The sequence below is a fragment of the Miscanthus floridulus genome, chromosome 9 (genome assembly GCF_019320115.1).
Source record: "Miscanthus floridulus cultivar M001 chromosome 9, ASM1932011v1, whole genome shotgun sequence".
Taxonomy (NCBI): domain Eukaryota; kingdom Viridiplantae; phylum Streptophyta; class Magnoliopsida; order Poales; family Poaceae; genus Miscanthus; species Miscanthus floridulus.
Genome location: NC_089588.1, coordinates 141,020,022 through 141,041,016, shown reverse-complemented (window position 1 = coordinate 141,041,016; position 20,995 = coordinate 141,020,022). Strand labels below are relative to the sequence as shown.

Here is a 20,995-nt window from a genome sequence, read left to right as displayed (position 1 = left end):
TGTCTGGCAGTTGAGGAAGCGGCGGTGGACTAGAGATCCCTGGAATAATGATGTAGCTCTTGCGCCATAGTATGAATGTCTTCTCTGCTTCTCCTAGAGTCTTCTCCCCATCGCCTCCTGGAATGTCAAGAGCCAGATTACTAAAACCTTTGTTAACTCTATCCACTGAGACGCTAACATATCCAGGTGGCATTATTGCCCCATGGATTCTTGGTGTCTTGGTAGGATCTGGAGGAGAAAAAACACCAAGAGCCACCATGATTGTGGCATTCCCTTTTGGAATATGTAGCTCACATGATGTAAACGGTGCAGTGATGTCATCCACGGGGAAACGTATCATTGCGTCATCTTGATTTGGCAACTCCATGGAAGCGTAGCTACTTTTCAACTGATCAGGGGGGCTAATATTAATGTTGATTCCTGGATTTGATGCCTGTCTTTGGACACTCATTGCTATTTGCACTTGCTTTATGATTTTATCCTGCATTCTAGCTTGCATGTCTTTTTCGTGCTTCTATGCTTGAAGCAACGCCTCCCGTGACTCATGAACATATTCCTCCAACCTGCTGATCCGTGCTGATTCCTCATCCTTCTCTCTCTACCGGCTTCTGTAGGTATCTCTGTCGTTAGGGAAACCATGCCCCCAAGAAATGTTTCATCCTAAACCTCTCATTCGGTCACTGTGTTCAACAGTCCCGATGGCATACATCAGTTCATCCTTCTCTCTATTGGGCCTGAACGCACCAATAGCTTTAGCTTGTAGAGCATAAGAAAATCTTTGTGTTGCTCTTTTGAGTTTTGGGCCATGAACCAGCTTCCCGGTCTCTAGGTCCAGTCTTCCCCCATGAGCGAAAAACCAATTCTTCGCGTGTTTGGCCCAATTAAGTGATTCTGGAGTGATACCCTTGGCAAGAATGTCCGCTTCCATTTTTTCCCACTTGGGAATGGCAGTCGTGTAGCCACCTGATCCCATGCCATGGTGGTATACCTTCTGTCGGGCATTCTCTTGGTTCCTTCTCACCCGTTCCTCACCCTCTTTCGATGTCTTGTACTGTACAAAATCATTCCAGTAGGGCCTCAACTTCGCGAGCGGGCCCCTAGTATTGAAATCGGGCGTTAGATTCTTCTTGACGTATTTTGTGTATAGGGATTTCTTCCAAGTCTGGAATTGTTTGGCCATCTTCTTCATAGCCCACTTTCGAACTAGCTCCTTCAATTCATCATCGTTGATATCATCATAATCATCCGCTTGCAACCTGAAATGTTGAAGGATATCATCCCAAATTAAATTCTTATCAAGATCTATGGACGAGGACAACGCGCGCTCCAGCGAGAACAAGCGAGGCACGTGGGCCAGGGACGAGCGACGCGAGTTGCGGCAACGATGGACGAGGATGAGCGAGGCGTGCGCTAGCGCGCGTGTGAGTGGGGCCGGTGATAGCGTGCGTGTGTGATAAGGCAAGGCTAGGGTGGTCGCCTAGGGGCTTTGGCGCTGCTGGATCGGATCGATCTGGTGGAGAAGATGAGGCGATGGCATGGCGGAGACAGAGAGGAAGAGAACTAGAGAAGGGAGAAGGGCATGGTTTATAAAGGGGGACCTACAGTCCTAGGTGATAGTTAGAACCGGGACTAAAGGTCTGACCATTAGTCCCGGGTGTAGCCACGGCCCGAGAGTAAAGGGGATTTTGGCGGGCTGCGAAAATGTAGCCCATCTTGTGTCTCTGGTGGTTGATCCACCCAGGAGTAAAGGTGGGTTGCAGTTTGGCTTCCTACTAGTTTCAAGCTCCATTTGTTTTTTTATATATTTCTTTCTATAAAATGTTAAAGCCTTGTCCATTGCACAGTAAATTAAAACACAAGGCATAAAATTGTTTTAAAAGAATATGAATTTACTTTTGCTTTATTGCACACAGAAAAATTGTGTCACCTAAAGTTTTTTGTTTTTTCTTATAACTATTGAAACATAATGTCATTAATATTTACTATTTCGTTAATGCAAAAATGTAGTGTTTAATTTAAATCATTAAAACTTTTGTTTTCGATTGGAAATTTGTTTTCACATCATTTTAACATAAATCTTTTCATTTTTTCGTCACTCATTGTCCAAAAGTGACATGGAAATCCCACCATCAAACATAAATTTAATCTGAACGTAGAAAAAAAAGGAAACACCTAATAAACATCTCTGAATTCACAATTATTACATAATACCTCTAAAACAAACTATTAAACATCACTATATATATCAAGCGGGCACGGTAGTGAACTTCTTCTTAACATACATCCCTTGGTTATGATCGCGCCGTAACCATGGAGTGTCCTCATCATTTAGCTGGATGGTTGTGTCTTTGTTCACCATGAAGGGTGGAATTCGGTCATCCTTTTCATAATCTTCTGATATGTCTGACTTGTCTTCAATTTCGACGATATTTCTTTTCCCTGAAAGAACTATGTGGCTCTTTGGCTCATTGATTGGGTCGTTGTTGTTTTTCCCTCTCTTCGGTTTTGTAGACATGTCCTTGACATAGAACACCTGATTCACATCCTTGGCAATGACGAATGGTTCGTCTTTGTACCCAATATTGTTGAGGTCCACGGTTGTCATTCCATACTGGTTGTCGACTGCTACCCCACCTCCAGTCGCCTTTACCCATTGGCACTTGAACAAAGGTACCTTAAAAATAGGTGCATAGTTTAGTTCCCATATCTCCTCTATGCGGCCATAATATGTTTGCTTATTTCCATTAGGGTCGGTGGCATCTATGCGGACACCACTATTTTGGTTGGTGCTCCTTTTATCTTGGCCTACTGTGTAAAATGTATTCCCATTTATCTCATACCCTTTGTATGTGAGGATATGCCACGATGGCTACCTTGCCAACAAATACAGTTGCTCATCAATACTGTCATCACCCTGACATTCTTTTCGCAACCAGTCGCTGAAAGTTTCCATGTGCTGACGCGTAATCCAAGCTTCAGACTTCCCTAGAAACTTGGATCGGAGCAACTCTTTATGTGTCTCGATATACGGATCCACCAAGGAGGAGTTTTGCAGAACTGTATAGTGTGCTTTATTAAAATAATTGTCCTACGTACCAATATATGGTTTCTTCCCTAGTGTCCCCTTTCCACTTAGTCTCCCCTCGTGTCGTGATTTAGGAACACCAATCGGGTCAAGGTCGGGAATAAAGTCAACACAAAACTCAATGACCTCCTCTATTCCATAGCCCTTGGCGATGCTTCCTTCTGGCCGAGCACGGTTGTGAACATATTTCTTTAGGACTCCCATGAACCTCTCAAAGGGGAACATGTTGTGCAGGAACACAGCACCGAGAATGCTAATCTCCTTGACCAGGTGAACTAGGAGGTGTGTCATGATATTAAAGAAGGAAGGAGGGAACACCAACTCAAATTTGACAAGACATTGAACCACATCATTCTGTAGTTTAGCTAGATCCATTGGATCGATTGCCTTATGAGAAATTGCATTGAGGAATGCACATAGCTTTACGGTGGCTAGACGTACATTTGGAGGTAGAATTCCTCTTAATGCAACTAGAAGCAATTGCGTCATCAGCACGTGGCAGTCATGGGACTTTAAGTTTAGGAATTTCTTATGTAGCACATTTATTATACCCTTTATATTCGAGGAGAATCCAGAAGGTACCTTGATGCTTGCTAGGCATTCAAACAAAAGCTTTCCTTCTCTTCTTTGCTAAGAGTGTAGCTGGCAGGACTTAAGTAATGGCGTGCATCATCTATCTTCTCTAGATGCAGGTTGTCTTGTTCTTTCAAACGCCGCAGGTCCTGTCGTGCTTCAAGTGTGTCCTTAGGCTTCCCATACACACCCATGAAGCCTAGCAGGTTCACACAAAGATTCTTCGTCAGGTGCATCACGTTGATCGCGCTATGGACCTCTAGGACTTGCCAATAGGGTAGCTCCCAAAATATGGACTTCTTCCACATGGGTGCGTGACCCTCGGCGTCGTTCGGAACAGGTTCACTGCCATGTGCCTTTCCAAATACAACTTTCACATCCTTGACCATATTGAGTACATCCTCACCAGTTTAGTTGCCTGGCTTGGTCTGCCTTACCTTTAAAATGCTCGCCTTTCTTTCTTAGGGGCTGATTCATAGGAAGAAATCGACGATGGCCAAGGTACACGACCTTTCAACATTTTTTCAAGAATATACCTTTAATGTCATCGAAATAGTGTGTGCATGCATTATATCCCTTGTTTGATTGTCCTGAAAGATTACTTAGAGCAGGCCAATCATTGATGGTTACGAACAACAATGCTCGCAGGTCAAAGTGCTCCTGTTTGTGCTCATCCCACACACGTACACCTGGTCTGTTCCACAAAAGTAGAAGTTCTTCAACTAGTGGCCTCAGGTACACATTAATGTCGTTGCCAGGTTGCCTTGGGCCTTGGATGAGCATTGGCATCATAATAAACTTACGCTTCATGCATAACCAGGGAGGAAGGTTGTAGATACATAGAGTAACAGGCCAAGTGCTATGACTATTGCTCTGCTCTCTGAAAGGATTCATACCATCTGTACTTAAAGCAAACCTTAAGTTTCTTGCGTCATTTGCAAACTCCGGGAATTCTCTATCGATTGCTCTCCACTGGGACCCATCAGCAGGGTGTCTCAACATATTGTCTACCTAACGATCTTGTTTGTGCCATCACAACAACTTTGCACGGTCTTTGTTTCTGAACAGATGTTTCAAGCGTGGTATTATAGGAGCATACCACATAATCGTGGCAGGGATTTTCTTCGTGGGACGTTCGCCCTCAACATCACCAAGGTCATCTCGCCTGATCTTATACCATGATGCATGACATACCGGGCATGCATATAACTTCTCATACTCCTCGCCACGGTAGAGGATGTAGTCATTAGGACATACATGTATCTTCTGGATTTCTAATCCCAAAGGACAGACTACATGTTTTACTTCATACGTAGTGGCGGGCAATTTGTTATCCTTTAGAAGCATCTTCTTTTAGATTTTTAGTAACTCCCCAAATCCCTTGTCAAATACACCATTCTTTGCCTTCCATTGCAGCAATTCCAGTGTGGTACCCAACTTTTTCTACCCCGCATCACAAGTTGGGTATAGCAATTTCTTGTGATCCTCTAGCATGCGCTCGAACTTGATCTTCTCCTTTTCACTTTCGCATTCTCTTTGTGCGTTACGAATGGCCTGACCAAGATCATCAGCGGGCTCATCTTCTGCCCCTACCTCTTCTTCAGCTTTCCCCATTGCAGTATCATTGAAGGCACCATATTTAGCAATAATGTCATCATCGTCCCATTGTTCTTCTTCACCTTCTTCCATTACAACCCCGGTTTCTCCGTGCTTCGTCCAACAAATATAGTTTGGCATGAAACCCGACTTCAACAAAGTGTGAATGAAGACTCCTTGAGCTAGCATATTCCTTCAAATTCGTACATATGGCACATGGGCAACACATGAAACCATCGTATTTGTTTGCCTCGTCCACACGTAAGAAAGAATGCACGCCCTCGATGAACTCTTGGGAGCGGCGATCAGCATTGTACATCCAATGCTGGCTCATCTGCATTACATGACATACATACCATATTAAAACCTAGAACATAATTAGTTAATTATACGACATGCATGCCATAACCAAAGGTATTAATTTATGAAAGTCTCGCTACAATGTAGACAATCCCAACTACCACTATAAAAACTAAAGCTAAAATGCACTTCAGCAACATAAGGATTTCGCGACCAATGCCAACTAAAACAGACAGATCATGCGTTTGTTCAACATCTATGGGCTTCTTCCGCAGGATCACTGCCTCATCAGCCGCCGTAGCCGCCTGTGCAAGAGAGTTTTGCACGTGTTCAACATACTCTTCTTCCCAGTACCAGCCTGGACATCCAGTGCCATCCCACTGAAATTAAAACAAAAAATTAGAACTTTAATCACAATCATCATGAAAATAAGTATAAATTAACCATAATCATCAAATGCGACAAAATAACTCATATTGTGATCCGGACACTTGTAGAACATACGGCCCTTGTTGGGACACTCCTTCCTCACTCGGTAGTCCATCACAATCTTCTCCTCACACTTGCCGCATGCAATGAGAGGGGGGTCCAGCCTCAGTCGCTTTGGAACCCGATGAGAGGCCGAGGACCTAGAAGCAGTTGCCATCTACTCTCTATACTCATTTTTAATATAATATAAATTTCTCATTTTATAAACAAATAAAATTAAAAAAACTCTAAAATTCTCTATATCTCTAAACCATGAAGTGTGCTATGCATGCTAGAAATGAAAGCTGAATACTAGTTTTGAATAACTACTTTAACCTTCCTTCATCCAAATATGCAAACTTTAAAGTGATTTTGAGCTTAAATGGCTTCAAATAAAAAAATCCACCATAAAAAACCACATATATATAGTCCACAAAATGAGATATGCTACTGATGAAACATGAGAGTATAAAGTTGGTAACCTTTAGAACCCAAGAATCGATGGAGGAATCGAAGAAATCTTGTGATTACCGGCGACGAGGAAGAAGAGAGGCCGGCGATGAATCAAGAATACTGAGCTCGAAGTGGCTCGGGCTCGGGGAGGAAGAAGGGGTATATAGGAGGGAACCTTTAGTCCTGGTTGGAGACAGCAACAGGGTCTAAAGGTCACTTTCTATTTCCGGACGGAGCCTCTAGCCGGGAGTAGACTTTTACTCCCGGTTGGAGGGACCAACCGGAAGTAAAAGTTAACCTTTAGTCCCGGTTGGTAGCTCCAACCGGGACTAAAGGTCCCCTGCAGCAAAAGCCTGCCGCAATAGCCATTGGGTAGGAACCTTTAGTCCCGGTTGGAGCTACCAACCGGGACTAAAGGTTTCTCTGGTCCCGGGCGCAAAAAATACCAGGACTAAAGCCAAATTTCAAAGTGGATCAAAAGTCGTTTCTCTAGTGGTCAGGCAGCTGGCGCCGATCAGGGACAGCGAGACCATGTCCCTAGTTGCAGTGATCCACGCCACCACCGCTGCCAGAGATGCGTGAAGCCTTTCACAACATAATCCCACGTCATCACTAGTCTCATATAGACAGGCTACACTACACAAGGATGGTGATCATGGAGACACTGCGGCTTCACCCAATTCTACCCCTCCTCGTACCACATCTATGCCGGAAGACCTGTGACATCGGTGGGTACGAGGTCAGCAAAGGTTCTATGGTGGGGATCAATGCATGGGCAACGGCAAGGAACCCAAAGTATTGGGACAATCCTGAGGAGTTTAGGCCAACAAGATTTGAGAACACTACCTGTGACTACAAAGGTTCAGAATTTCATTACTTGCCATTCGGTAGTGGGAGAAGGATGTGTCCCGTCTTGAGCTTTGGGGTGGCCGTACTGGAGCTCATCGTGGCACGGCTCCTCTACTACTTCGATTGGAGCCTACCAGGCAAAATGCTTCCAGAGGAGCTCGACATGGACATAACAGTTGGTGCAACAGCAAAGCGGCGCAACCAACTACACCTTGTGGCGACGCCTTATGATGTTCCAATTCCATTTGAAAATTGAAAATTGCAGTGAAACTAAACAGTATAACAACTTTTGGTGGTCCTATTCTTATCACGTGAGTTAATGTGAAAATACTTTGAAGGTTTTAGTGCAAAATACACCACAGATCTAAATTGTACCAAGCGCATGGATGTCTTATCTTTTTTGATTTTGTGTCTGTCCTATGGCATTGTAACTTGATTTGTGTGGTGTGTGGTGTAAAGGAATTCTTGTTTATCCATAAGTACGAAGAGTAAATACACTTCTGTTCAACTTCTACACAAATAAAAAAACACAACTATGACTCGTTTGCTGCTACTACTTTATAAATTGGTCCTACGCACGAATGTTACAGGATCTTTATTATCCATTCACTACCGTGGAACGATTTTAGAGTCAGTCAAAAATGGTTTTCATGGGCAGTTTTCAAAACTGACACTATGTCATCAGTTGTAAAGATGAGGCCTTGATAGTGTCGGGCTTTCAACAGGCCTTGGAAATCCATTTCTAGAGTTCCCTAAAAAAAATCCATTTCTAGAGGTGGTTGCCTTAAGAGAACAACCCCTGGTGCAGTGTTTTTGGGCTCGGACAGGTAATCCATTGAATCATGCACAGTAGATCAGATGGGTTGCACTCGGACCTGAATTTATATTTGTTCAGGTACAAGTTACTCTACCCCAGGAAATGCAAATCGATGGGGAGTGATTCCATCCACCAGATCCACCTACGCCGATAGAACCATGTTTTCACAATCAAATCTTCCTACCAGCTGCCTTAGGTTATAAATAAGCCCCAGTGTTCCTTCTGCTCACCCAAAGCCATCGGCAGAAATCATTATGCCCTCCCATATGTGTTTCCATAATCTCTATGTGGTTGATCTACGATCAAGATCTCAAATTTTCCATCCAAGTCTTCCAGTAGATGCCATCTTTCTAGGATAGAGTCCAACACATAGATGTTGCCTATGTCGCCCGTGCTATGCATGAGAAGCACCAAGAGAATGTTCAATAAGATTATTGCACCTATGGTGCCCACAAACATTGATTGCATGATCTGGTTGGTCCTTGGGATGCATGAAGTTCTAGGTAGCTTTGTCTAACTCCATTTCGCTAGCAATGGTGGCTCCTTTAGTGCGCTCGACACCTTTAAGACACCACTTGGGGGGTATAAGAAGATTCATGAGTTGGTCATAGGAAGTTGCCGTTAATCGCACACGGCCCATATCCAGGTGTGGCATGGATGATGCAGAGTGCAAGAAAACTCTCCTCTTACTATAGGTGAACCACCCCCTACTGTTCATTCAGCACTAGTTTGTTGATTTTGATGATAAATTTATCTAGTTAGAAAATTTTGACATGGATAGATCTAGATATTATTGTATATAAAATTTTAAGACCCCACATGGATAAAATTTTGAGACCCACGGCTGTGAAGTTCAGAAAACAGTGTCCCGCCTTCACAGTAAAGATGTTCTAGATTGACGACAATATGATTATATTTTTTAAAAATAAAATTATAGGTTCACGGGAATGGTATTCCATAATATTCATGTCTAATATTGGAAAATGGAAAAAAATTCATGCATAGTGAGAACATTTTACTTATACTATGGAAGATCCCATAGATATCAGCAAACGACATCAAAATCTAGCTTGGAATATCTCATAGGTACCGAGTGAACAGTAAAAAATACATCATGAAACATACAATGTGAAGTACATCATATTTATATGCCCGTGAGTATAGTTTTTCAATGTAGCAATAAAGTGCGTTAAAACTTAAAACAAAAGCGCTCTGAATATTGGTAGATACTCCACCCCAAATAGTTTGGAAAGAAGTTTTAGAATGAAAGTTTTTAGATCTTTGGTCTTTTTATACTATGACACACATGTACAAAATGACATCTATTATGGATTTTAACATGTCAACATTGTTGTAGTGGCTTATAGGATCTATAACCTTATAGTGCTACTAATAATCAAGGGCCTTTTCTGATTTGTGTGCCATTTTGAGGTGTTTTCAAAGGCATATTTACATGCCTTTGGTTCAAGCTACAAATGGAGGATAGCGTGTTTAGTTTCGTGTCACTTTGACGGATATTTAATGTCACATTAAAATTCATCTTTAGAAGGCCATAGATGGTGGTTTGATACACTTTACAATGTGCCTACAAGCTACGGGTTGTCCAAAGCATGTTAAATTTCCTTTAAATTTGAATTTTTTTTTTGGTATTGCATGAAAAAACATATTTTATGGCTACGCATAGTCGTTTGATATGCTTTGTGATGTATCTAAATGCTAATAATGATTTAAAGCATATCTAGCTTCATCTCATTTTGAAACATTTTTAGTACCACGTCAAAAAAAATCTTTAATTGGCGTTGAACCATTGTCTAGTGCACTTTGTAATATGTCTAGATACTATTTACCATTTAAAGTGTATCTAAAGCTTTGCCATTTTGAGACGCTTTCAATACCATCTTAAAAAGTGGTTTTAGATGCCTTTTGATAGTAAAAGCATATCTAAAATTATTTCAAGAAGCATCTTTACGTACCTAGAGATGCTTTTCGGTTCCGTTACTACGAAACCACACCTAGAGGGCCTTTTTCCTTTAGTATGTTCATCCTATTAATGGGATCCGTGGCACCATGACAACATTAGGGACAAGTGAAGTTGTGATGGTCAGTGGCACGCTACAAGACGGTGTCTATCATACGAGATGTTAGCAATGGGGAAGGATTTTGATTCAGTGGCATGGCAGGTGCTGTGAACCTTCATATGAGGAGGAAGAAGATGTTTGAGTTGTCGATCTATTGCGTTGATGTGCGAACACATGGTTGATATGTGCCCATGTGTATCGATTGATGATGGCTGATTGTGAGCAGATGACCAGGCTTCGGTTGAGTTTGGGACTAACCTCACTGTGAGTGTGTTGTCCAACATGTCTCTTGGCTTTGTGGTGTGAAGGTGTGGAACACTGAGAAGTTCGACGGCAATGGAGAAGGTTAAGTAGGGATGTGTCGTCTCGATGGACTGGGAGCGGCGAAGGATGGACGTGAGGCTTGGCCCGAGAGACCAAATGGCCAAAAGATAGGCCGTGGGTGGCTGACACTTGGGACCATCGACGAGCAAGAGTAGACTATGCAGACTATGCTGACCAAATCAAGACGACGCTGACTAAGTCTAGCAGAGGCGAAAAGGACTTCGTGACCAGGCTGTGGTCGAGGACCGACGGTGACACACGTTGAGATCATGGAAGAGGCGTAGCGGACGCTTCTGCAGCTGGGATTGGTGGTTTGGACTTCAAAACCACCGGCGGACAGTTTTACCAGGTTTGGGCCTCTAAACCTGGGAGCGGAGTTAGAGGCGGCACGTGGCGACATCGGGGAGTTTGCATCAAGGCGAAGCTATCTTGTCAAGGTCTCGTGGCCGTCGAATTCACGGATCTCCAATTGGACCATTTTGCCACAAGGGTTAAGTGGTTCAGGAAAAATATCTAAGGGCAATGAAATTGTGTGATAGCTCTATAAAAAAGAGGGGAGGCTGCCCAAACTAGCCTATCTCTGGTTGTCATTCCTTGGGGTTTCCCGGTCTCTAGTTTTATTCCGCAATCCAGATAGAGATCCGCAGATGTGAGTTTGAGTCCCTTAGTCTGTGTAATCCTATCATCTGTGTGTATGACTAGACCTTGTTGATCTTGGCAATAAAGAAATCTTGTCCTGTAGAATCTCTTGTCCAAGATCTTGTCTCGAGTTCTTTTGGTTTGAATCAATTTGGATTTTTGTCTTCCCGAACCCCTTCCCTTTGCGTTTTGGTGGTTTTGGAGATTATGAGGATTGAGACCGATTGGGATGGATGGATACGTAGGACCTTAGAGGAACATATCTACCAACTGGTTTGGTCAGACTTCTCATGAGCACGAGTTTGGGGGAATTTGAGCAAAGTTGAGAAAACCCCTATCCGGTCAGTAAGAATCCAGATCCCCAGAGTTTCCTTGGGTTTTTGGAATTGATCTTGTTGGGTTACCTTCTAAACTACCTAACCCTCCCCTGTGCCAAGTTTGAGCCCAGTCGGAGTTCGTTTGGATCAGATTTCTTTTTTGGGATTTTGGTTCGTGGTGCTGAAAATATTCAGGGCCGCACTTCTGCGCCCAAGTGTGGCAGTTAGAGTTCCATTTTTCTGCTATTTTCTTTGAGTTGTTTAGACGGTATCCAGTCAACGGTTGGCCTGTGTACTCTTCAGTTGGAAGTCTTGGTGTTCTGAGCGCTTTGGGGATCGATTTGGGACGGCGGCCGAAATCGAAAGTAAATTGGATTCAGCTCCTATTCAACCCATCTGGTCGCCTTTCTTGTCCTCTTCATGATCACTGCTAACAGGCAAATCCATTTGATCCTCTCTGGGCCAGACATACACACAAGTTGGGAGCCAGGATGGTTTGTTGGCCATGCGCTTGCTGGGCTTAGCCATCTTGGAGTTAGTAGGATGGTTGTAGTCGGGGACGAAGAACACGACGAGATAGAGGTCAAGTGCCTGTAGAAGAACGCGCATGCAAATCAAAGATCCAGAAGTCAAAGGGATAAGGCAAAGGGTATGTTTATATCTTTTAGTAGAGTGGCAGGAAAAGAAGAAAAGAATCTTTTTTTGGAAATGATAATAATAAGGAGAAGACCCTGTGTTGAAAGAATTTGCATTTTGGAGTGTCATATTTTAAAAGGCATGTCAAATGAGTATTATAATCAGTGAGGCGGACGTACTCAGTTCTCAAACATCAAAATTTCTCATCTTACTCTGTTTGCGTATGTGCTCGTTTAACAAGGTGTACATGTTTCCGCACATATTCACTATGCAATTGTGGCGTCCAAATTTTGACGCACATATCAGTGATGAAACAAGTCCAAGCTGTCACAGAATCCTGTAGCAAGTGTAATACCGGTCCAACAACATTGCAGTCATATATCCTCTATATACATTATGTAGTGTAGATGCATTAGTACTTGACCAAAGGCCATCCAGGTCCAGAAATTGCATTTTTGTGGGTCCACTTTTCCCCGCCCGTCATTTCAGGAACTAGAATTGCATATGAATCTGAGAACAATCAACTGCACTGAATAAAAAAATCCATAGTGTAGTGAAGAAGCAGTTGGGCTAATAATCTGTCTGGCCGCAAAACGGGCTGCATGTCCCCTTTACATGAGCTTGTTGAATGAGTATCAATTTGTCAGATGTCTCCCAAGAGACGAATGAGGATCAATTTAGCCTTAGTAATAACAATTAAAATACGGCTGCTAGATATATATAGTCGTTGACCATATTTGTTATATAGATTCCCTGCAGGTCTTGGACTCTAGCTTTGTCAGTATTAATTAGAATACTGCTGCTAGAGACATCACGACATTAAAATTCGGCTGCTAGGGACATCTGTTTAGCACGATTAATAAATGCCTCGAGATATTGGGGAGGAATACTAAAACATCAGCGCTAGCTGGCTCACGACACAGCCACATGCGCTGCAAGCGCCGGATTTTGCAACCAATGATCGACCTAGATCTAACTGTATGTCTGGTTCTTTTTAAGAAGAGTAACTTCAAATCATACATTAGAAGTAGAGTTCAGTGGTGTAACACCCCAAAATTTGCTACTTTCGAAATATAGTTAAACTGATTTAATTCTGTATTTTTTGCTCATGAAAATATAGAAAAATAATATTTTTTATTTAATTAAAATTTATCATAAGATGTAGAAACATGTTTGAGCATTCATGCTGGTGCACATGATTTATTGGAATGTGTGGTTTTGACCAAAACACAAAATGATTCAAACTACTTTTGAAAACTAGTTTGAAAAATGTTTTGAAATAAAAAAACAAATAAAAAGGAAAACACACCATTTGTTTCTTTCGGCACGAGAACCCACTCTCCCTCTGCTTTCCTCCCTTTGGTTTTGGCACATGGTGCCATCTGGCCTGGCCTGCCCGCTCTCCACTTTCCTCATCTCTCCCTTGGGCCGGAAGACCCCGCGCCGCCCACACGGCCTCCCCCTGCGCCAGCAGTGGCCCAGCCGCCGTGTGCCCACTCTCTTCCCCCTCTGTTGCGCTGGCACCGGGGGCCCACTCTTTCATCCGCTGCCATCTCAGGCCCGCTTGTTAGCCACGTCTTCCTCCTCCCATCTCCAAGCCGGACTCCTCCCCTGTGGAACCCGATCCCGATTTCCGTGGGATTCGGCATAATCCCCACGCCATAGGCCCTATAAAACGTGACCCCAGCGTGCGCCGAACCCTTTGAACCCTAAACCTAGTCATAGGCCCTATAAAGAATTTACATGTGCAGTATCAAATTTCAAAAGACATGCGAAATCAGTATATAATCAGTGGGGCAGAAGGATTCGGTCACAAATATCCAAATTTGTCATCTTACTCTGTGTGTATGTGCTCATGGAACAAGGTGTACATGTTTCCGCTGGTATTGATCACTATACAACTGTTGCGTCAAAAGTTTCACGCACAAAGATGGTACACAATATCCAATTATCAGTGATCAAACAAGTCCAAACTGTCAAACAACCCCGTAACCTGTCCAACAACATTGTATGCCTATATCCTCTACATACATTACCTACTGTGACCAAGGGCCATCCAGCTCCAGCAATTGCATTTTTGTGGTGTCAGCTTTTCGCCGCCCGTCATTTCAGAAACTAGAATTGCATCTGTATTATATTACGCATATGATTCTAATTAAGAACAATCAACTGCACTGAAGCAGTTGGCCTAATAATCAGTCTGGCCGCAAAACGGGCTGCGTGTCCCCTTCACGATGAGCTTGTTGAATGAGGATCAATTTATGAGATGTCTCCCGGGAGACAAATGATGATCAATTTAGCCTTAGCAATAACGATTAAAATACGGCTGCTAGATATATATATATATATATAAGGCCCGTCTGGCATAGCTCAGCATCAGCAGTGAAGCTTCATGAGCAGCTTTTTCGGTGAAACTGAGCTGTTTTAGAAAACAATGTTTGGCAAAATAGGTTCACCAACAGCCTAATGCAATGGCTTAATTAGAGAGGGAAATGAGGGAGAGAGCCGTGAATTTTCAGCTCCACTTCTCTCCATTCCTCTGTCAGAGCATAAAAAAGGAGCTTCACCCCATGAGCTGTTTTAAAAGAAATGTTTAGCACAAAATAACTCACAATAGCTCATGAAGCTGTTGGTAAAGCTGTGCCAAACAGGCCTATAGTCGTTGACCATATTTGTTGTATAGATTCCCTGCAGGTCATGGACTCTTGGTCAGGATGAAAATACTGCTGCTAGAGATATCATGAGATTAAAATTCGGCTGCTAGGAACATCTGTTTAGCACGATTAAGTGCCTCGAGATTGGGGAGCAATACTAAAACATCACCGCTAGCCGCCTCAAGGCCTATAGTCGTTGACCATATTTGTTGTATAGATTCCCTACAGGTCATGGACTCTTGGTCAGGATGAAAATACTGCTGCTAGAGACATCATGAGATTAAAATTCGGCTGCTAGGAACATCTGTTTAGCACGATTAAGTGCCTCGAGATTGGGGAGCAATACTAAAACATCACCGCTAGCCGCCTCAAGGCCTATAGTCGTTGACCATATTTGTTGTATAGATTCCCTGCAGGTCATGGACTCTTGGTCAGGATGAAAATACTGCTGCTAGAGACATCATGAGATTAAAATTTGGCTGCTAGGAACATCTGTTTAGCACGATTAAGTCCCTCGAGATTGGGGAGGAATACTAAAACATCACCGCTAGCCGCCTCAAGACTCCACTGCTAGCATCTGCAAGCCACCTGCGCTGCAAGCGCCAGATTTTGTGACCAATGGTTGAGCTAGATCTAACTGTATGTGTGCTTCTTTTTTAAGAAAAGAAATTTAACCAAACGGTTTAGGCCTCGTTCGGTTTTACAGAAATCATTCCCAGCCGCACAAATCATTCGCAAATTTGTACTAGCCAGAAACTTTTCCACGCCGTTCCCGGCCTGTTCCAACGTAACCGAACAGGGCCTTAATGATTTATTTACACTGAATTGATCCCCGTGAAATATTGCTGACACGTCTTCTCCATGCTGGTCGACAAGACTCACCATTATTTACTACTATATATGTGGCTTCACAATTTTTCTAGACTTTGATGTGATGTAGCCTCCTAAATGACAAAGCTTTGACATCGCTTTGGTTTTATTGGTAAGTCATTGTACCCTGCTCCAGGGTGGGCTTTTGAAAAATGAATTAAAGAAGAGTAACTTCAAATCATATATTAGAAGTAGAGTTCACTGGTAGAGCATCCTAGGGCATATGTTTCAAGCAAACACACATCACACTAAAATAAGATACATCCAATAAATTCTTACTAGAGGTGTCTAATGAAGCCTTCATGTTAATCTTCTTGAGATTTGCTAGGGGGAAAATATAAATATTAGAAATTCTCACAAAATCTGTAACATTAGGCCATCAATTTTGTTGACTATAATCGTTGTTGATGATAATAGCCATTGGATTTATTCAATTTTCAAAATGGAGATGGGACGAGGTTGAGGAATGGATGAATAATTACCCATGTCTGGTATTGTTTAATAATCGTAAAGCATATATATGTTTCTGTATTATCAACTTCTATTAATATTAATATATTCAAAATTTTATTAAGGTAATCATACATGGTGTACCACCTTGCCGATCAATAACACGTGCATGCATGAACAATAAATATATATGTTATGTTTTAGCGATCATAAAAATATTTCCTTAATGATTCATTCTAACAATACTAACAAATTATTTTAAAATCCGGGACATATAATTTATATAAGTTATACTTTAAATATAATTATACATTTTAAAAAATATGTTTGACATATCTATATTGATAATATAATCATTATTGTACATACAATTCCTTGATAAGAAATTCAAAAAAATTTGAAAATAAGAGTTAGTGCATATCATAGGTGCCTATATCTTCTGTCCTTAAGATTCCTTTAGAGTAAACAATCATTATAGATATTAACATCCTCTGAAAATTAGCAGCACTATTCTATCCTAGCTCAAGCACTGATCTTATGCAATGTGATGCTGGTTATATATGATTATTTATGCCATCATTGTTTTTAAATTGAGGGTGTAACCTATGATGTAAAATTCTTATTTTATAAAGTACAACAGGAGAGTTCATAATAGATGTTATAAGCACGAGAGTTTCAACTTTTTTTCAGAATAAAAATTTTATATAAATTAAGAAGATTCAAATTTAAAATAAAGAAAATAGATTAATTATGTCATATAAGAAATGGGCTGCAACTACAGTCACTATAGTTTAAGCCAATGTCTCAATTAAATGTATATTAAATGCCTGTTTGGCATGGCTCCAGTTCCAGCATGAGATTCTACGGAGGAGAAGTATCAAACACTTTTTGAAAGACGATTACTTGTGAATTGCAGAAGAGTCAGGGATCTTTTTTTTTTTTTTGAATTAGGAGCCAAAGCTGAAAAAATTGGTGTTGGGAATCGAGGGACACGACAAGGTAGGAGAGAGAGAGAGAGAGTTCCCTCGCCTTGAACTTCGAAGGCTCACTGCAGAGCGACAGCTTTCGGCATGAAGGGGCACACAGGTGCCGAGGCAACGTCTAGGGTTTTGAGCCAAAAAATCACTCTCTATTCATAATTCTCATGTACACAATTGCCCTTATGCTAGCTAAGGCATATTCCGGGATATTTCTACCCGAGAGTGACCCCCTTCCAGTCTTTGGTGTCTTTTCCAACATGAAAAGCCTCTCTTGATGGGCCTTAATCGAGCCGGGCCACGCGCCATGCCGTCTGACTCCCGCCGCCGCTACGACATCAGCGTTGCATCCCCTTCAATCGCCTTCGCTTGACTCTTTCTGATCGAAGGCCCTGTTCGCCGCCACACTCCATCAGAGAGCCGAAGACTGGAGAATATAAGCGAAGGCTCCCTCCTCATGGGCTTCTCGACCAGGCCATCGCTTCTCCACACTTGGTGCTCAGCCGGCCTTCGCTTCTCCGCTCTTGGTGCTCAGCTGGCCTTTGCTTCACCACCCACAGCAGCTCCCCACCCTCGGCTAACTCTTCGCCACGGTACCTGCTCAAACATCCCCGTAAGATTGGTTACTTTGTTAAAGAGCCTTCGGGCGCAAGGCTTCGCCCCCAACAAGTGGCTCCTCGGGAGGAGCACTTGAGGAGGAGCTGTACCGAATGAGCCCTAAAGATTCACATAGATGACATGCGATAGGAACAAACTATCGATATGGATGAGAACATTTAGTTCAGCGCAATTGATAAGTTTATCAGAAAATATACCTATTGTACTAAAAATAAACAAAGAAAAACATGTAATTTATTAAGTATTTTTTATGTAACTGATGTTGGCTCTAGCCCATGCGAGATCATGGGTTGATGGACTAGTGTGCTAATGATGCATTGTGAAATATATCGCCAGTGGTTAGGACCTTGTTTGTCTCTCCTTCTCTTACTATGCCATAGTAGATAAAAGTAAAACAAAGAATGCACAAATTTGGGGAGCTACATTTTATTATCTGAATAATGATAACAATTACAATAATGTGGGACTCTCATCTATATAAAGTCCTGATGAAGCGTCACATTTTGATAAAAACTTATATAGAGAGCAAACCAGGCTTTACATTCCTCTCCCTCTTTTCCTTCTTGGTTGGACGACAACAGTTTGTAGACCAGAGACAGCCTAAGATAACAAATGGTTAATTTCTGTAATCAACTTTCCGTAAAGTTCGGAAACTGCTCCTGGACAGTTGCACTGCATCTAGTGGAGTAGGTATCTAAGTACAAAATAACTAATACTCCTCTATAAGTAAAAGTCATCTCGTTTGCTGATTACCTTAAGCATCCATGGAGATAAGCGGACTCGCCCTTGTCTTCCTGTTTCTCTCTTCACTGCTCATCCTTGTATCATCCTTCCGGCACAGTTCGAGAGCCAACACCAAGAAGAGGCGGCCACCGGGCCCATGGGCCATCCCCTTCGTCGGCAGCATCCATCACATGGTGACCTCGCAGCCACAGGCCGCTCTCCGGGACCTCGCCGAGAAGCACGGGCCGGTGATGTACCTGCGGCTGGGACAGATCGACACTGTCGTGGTCTCCTCTCCGGCCGCAGCGCAGCAGGTTCTCCAAAGCAACGACGTCAACTTCGCGTCGCGCCCGGCCCTGATCGCCGCGGAGATCATCGGCTATGGCACCCTCGACCTCGCCTTCTCGCCCTACGGCGACTACTGGCGGGCGCTGCGCAAGCTCTGCGTGCTCCAGCTCCTCAGCAAGCACAAGGTCAGGCAGCTGGCGCCGATCAGGGACAGCGAGACCATGTCCCTAGTTGCAGAGATCCGCGCCACCGCCGCCGCCAGAGATAAAGCCACTGTGAACATCGGCAAGCTGCTGGTATCGTGCACCAACTCCATCGCCGGACTGGCGACCTTCGGCGACGTGTGCAACCAAGAGCGCAAGGAGCAGTTCCATTCAGCGGTCGCCGTGGTGCTGAGCCATAGCTTCGGGTTCTGCCTCTCGGACGTCTTCCCGTCCCTGTGGATCGTGGACGTGGTGACCGGGATGAGACGCCGGATGCGGAGGGCGCACAGGCAGCTCGATGAAATGTTCGACAAGATCATCGAGGACTGTGAAGCCAGGAGGAAGGAGAGGATGGTCAATAGTGGTGCAGGGGAGGATGAGGCTGCAGAAGATAATCTTGTGAGCAGCATGCTGAGGATCCGGGACGAGGAGGAGCTTGGATTCCCCTTCAAGAACACCAACATCAAGGCCTTGATATTTGTAAGTCCCGATTAGAGGTTATTATTATATGTCTTCTCTACTAAAATGCAACTCCAAACTGAACTTTGGCCGCAGGCTAATCTGAAATTTCTGAATCTCCCTTTTTAAACTGAAAGTTGTAATTTAGATGTACCAGGGTATGATCAACGTTTTTTCCCCCAACATGATTTTGATTGTTTTTCTATCAACTGTATTTGTATGCAGGATATATTCACAGGAGGGTCAGAAACAAGTTCAGCTTTAGCTGAGTGGGTCATGTCTGAGCTCATGAGACATCCGAGAGAGATGGCCAAGGCACAGGCAGAGGTGCGTGAAGCCTTTCACAACGTAATCCCACGTCATCACGAGTCTCATATGGACAGGCTACACTACACAAGGATGGTGATCATGGAGACACTGCGGCTTCACCCAATTCTACCCCTCCTCGTACCACATCTATGCCGGAAGACCTGTGACATCGGTGGGTATGAGGTCAACAAAGGTTCTATTGTGGTGATCAATGCATGGGCAATGGCAAGGAACCCAAAGTATTGGGACAATCCTGAGGAGTTTAGGCCAACAAGATTTGAGAACACTACCTGTGACTACAAAGGTTCAGAATTTCATTACTTGCCATTCGGTAGTGGGAGAAGGATGTGTCCCGGCTTGAGCTTCGGGGTGGCCGTACTGGAGCTCATCGTGGCACGGCTCCTCTACTACTTCGATTGGAGCCTACCAGGCAAAATGCTTCCGGAGGAGCTCGACATGGACATAACAGCTGGTGCAACAGCAAAGCGGCGCAACCAACTACACCTTGTGGCGACGCCTTATGATGTTCCAATTCCATTTGAAAATTGAAAATTGCAGTGAAACTAAACAGTATAACAACTTTTGGTGGTCCTATTCTTATCACGTGAGTTAATGTGAAAATACTTTGAAGGTTTTAGTGCAAAATACACCACAGATCTAAATTGTACCAAGGGCATGGATGTCTTATCTTTTTGATTTTATGTCTGTCCTATGGCATTGTAACTTGATTTGTGTGGTGTGTGGTGTAAAGGAATTCTTGTTTATCCATAAGTATGAAGAGTAAATACACTTCTGTTCAACTTCTACACAAATAAAAAAACACAACTATGACTCGTTTGCTGCTACTACTTTATAAATTGGTCCTACGCATGAATGTTACAGGATGTTTACTATTCATGCACGAATGGTATTCCATAATATTCATGTCTAATATTGGAAAATTGGAAAAATTTCATGCATAGTGAGAACATTTTACTTATACTATGGAAGATCCCACAGATATCAGCAAACGACATAAAAATCTAGCTTGGAATATCTCATAGGTACTGAGTGAACAATCAAAAATACATCATGAAACATACAATGTGAAGTACATCATATTTATATGCCCGTGAGTATAGTTTTTCATTGTACCAATAAAGTGTGTTAAAACTTAAAACAAAAGCGCTCTGAATATTGGTAGATACTCCACCCTAAATAGTTTGGAAAGAAGTTTTAGAATGAAACTTTTTAGATCTTTGGTCTTTTTATACTATGACACACATGTACAAAATGACATCTATTATGGATTTTAACATGTCAACATTGT

General features: G+C 42.8%; 2 protein-coding genes across 2 annotated transcripts; both read left to right on the top strand.

Moving 5' to 3' along the window:
- The first annotated feature begins 7,121 nt into the window (after nt 1–7,121).
- Nucleotides 7,122–7,580, top strand: LOC136481123 (cytochrome P450 99A2-like). Its single transcript, XM_066478486.1, has one exon. It carries the CDS (start codon nt 7,122–7,124, stop codon nt 7,578–7,580), a length of 459 nt encoding a protein of 152 aa, XP_066334583.1.
- A 10,888-nt stretch (nt 7,581–18,468) lies between these two features.
- LOC136483129 (9-beta-pimara-7,15-diene oxidase-like) lies at nt 18,469–20,235 on the top strand. Its single transcript, XM_066480225.1, has 2 exons — nt 18,469–19,398; nt 19,603–20,235. Exons 1-2 carry the CDS (start codon nt 18,469–18,471, stop codon nt 20,233–20,235), a joined length of 1,563 nt encoding a protein of 520 aa, XP_066336322.1.
- Nucleotides 20,236–20,995: the final 760 nt, after the last annotated feature.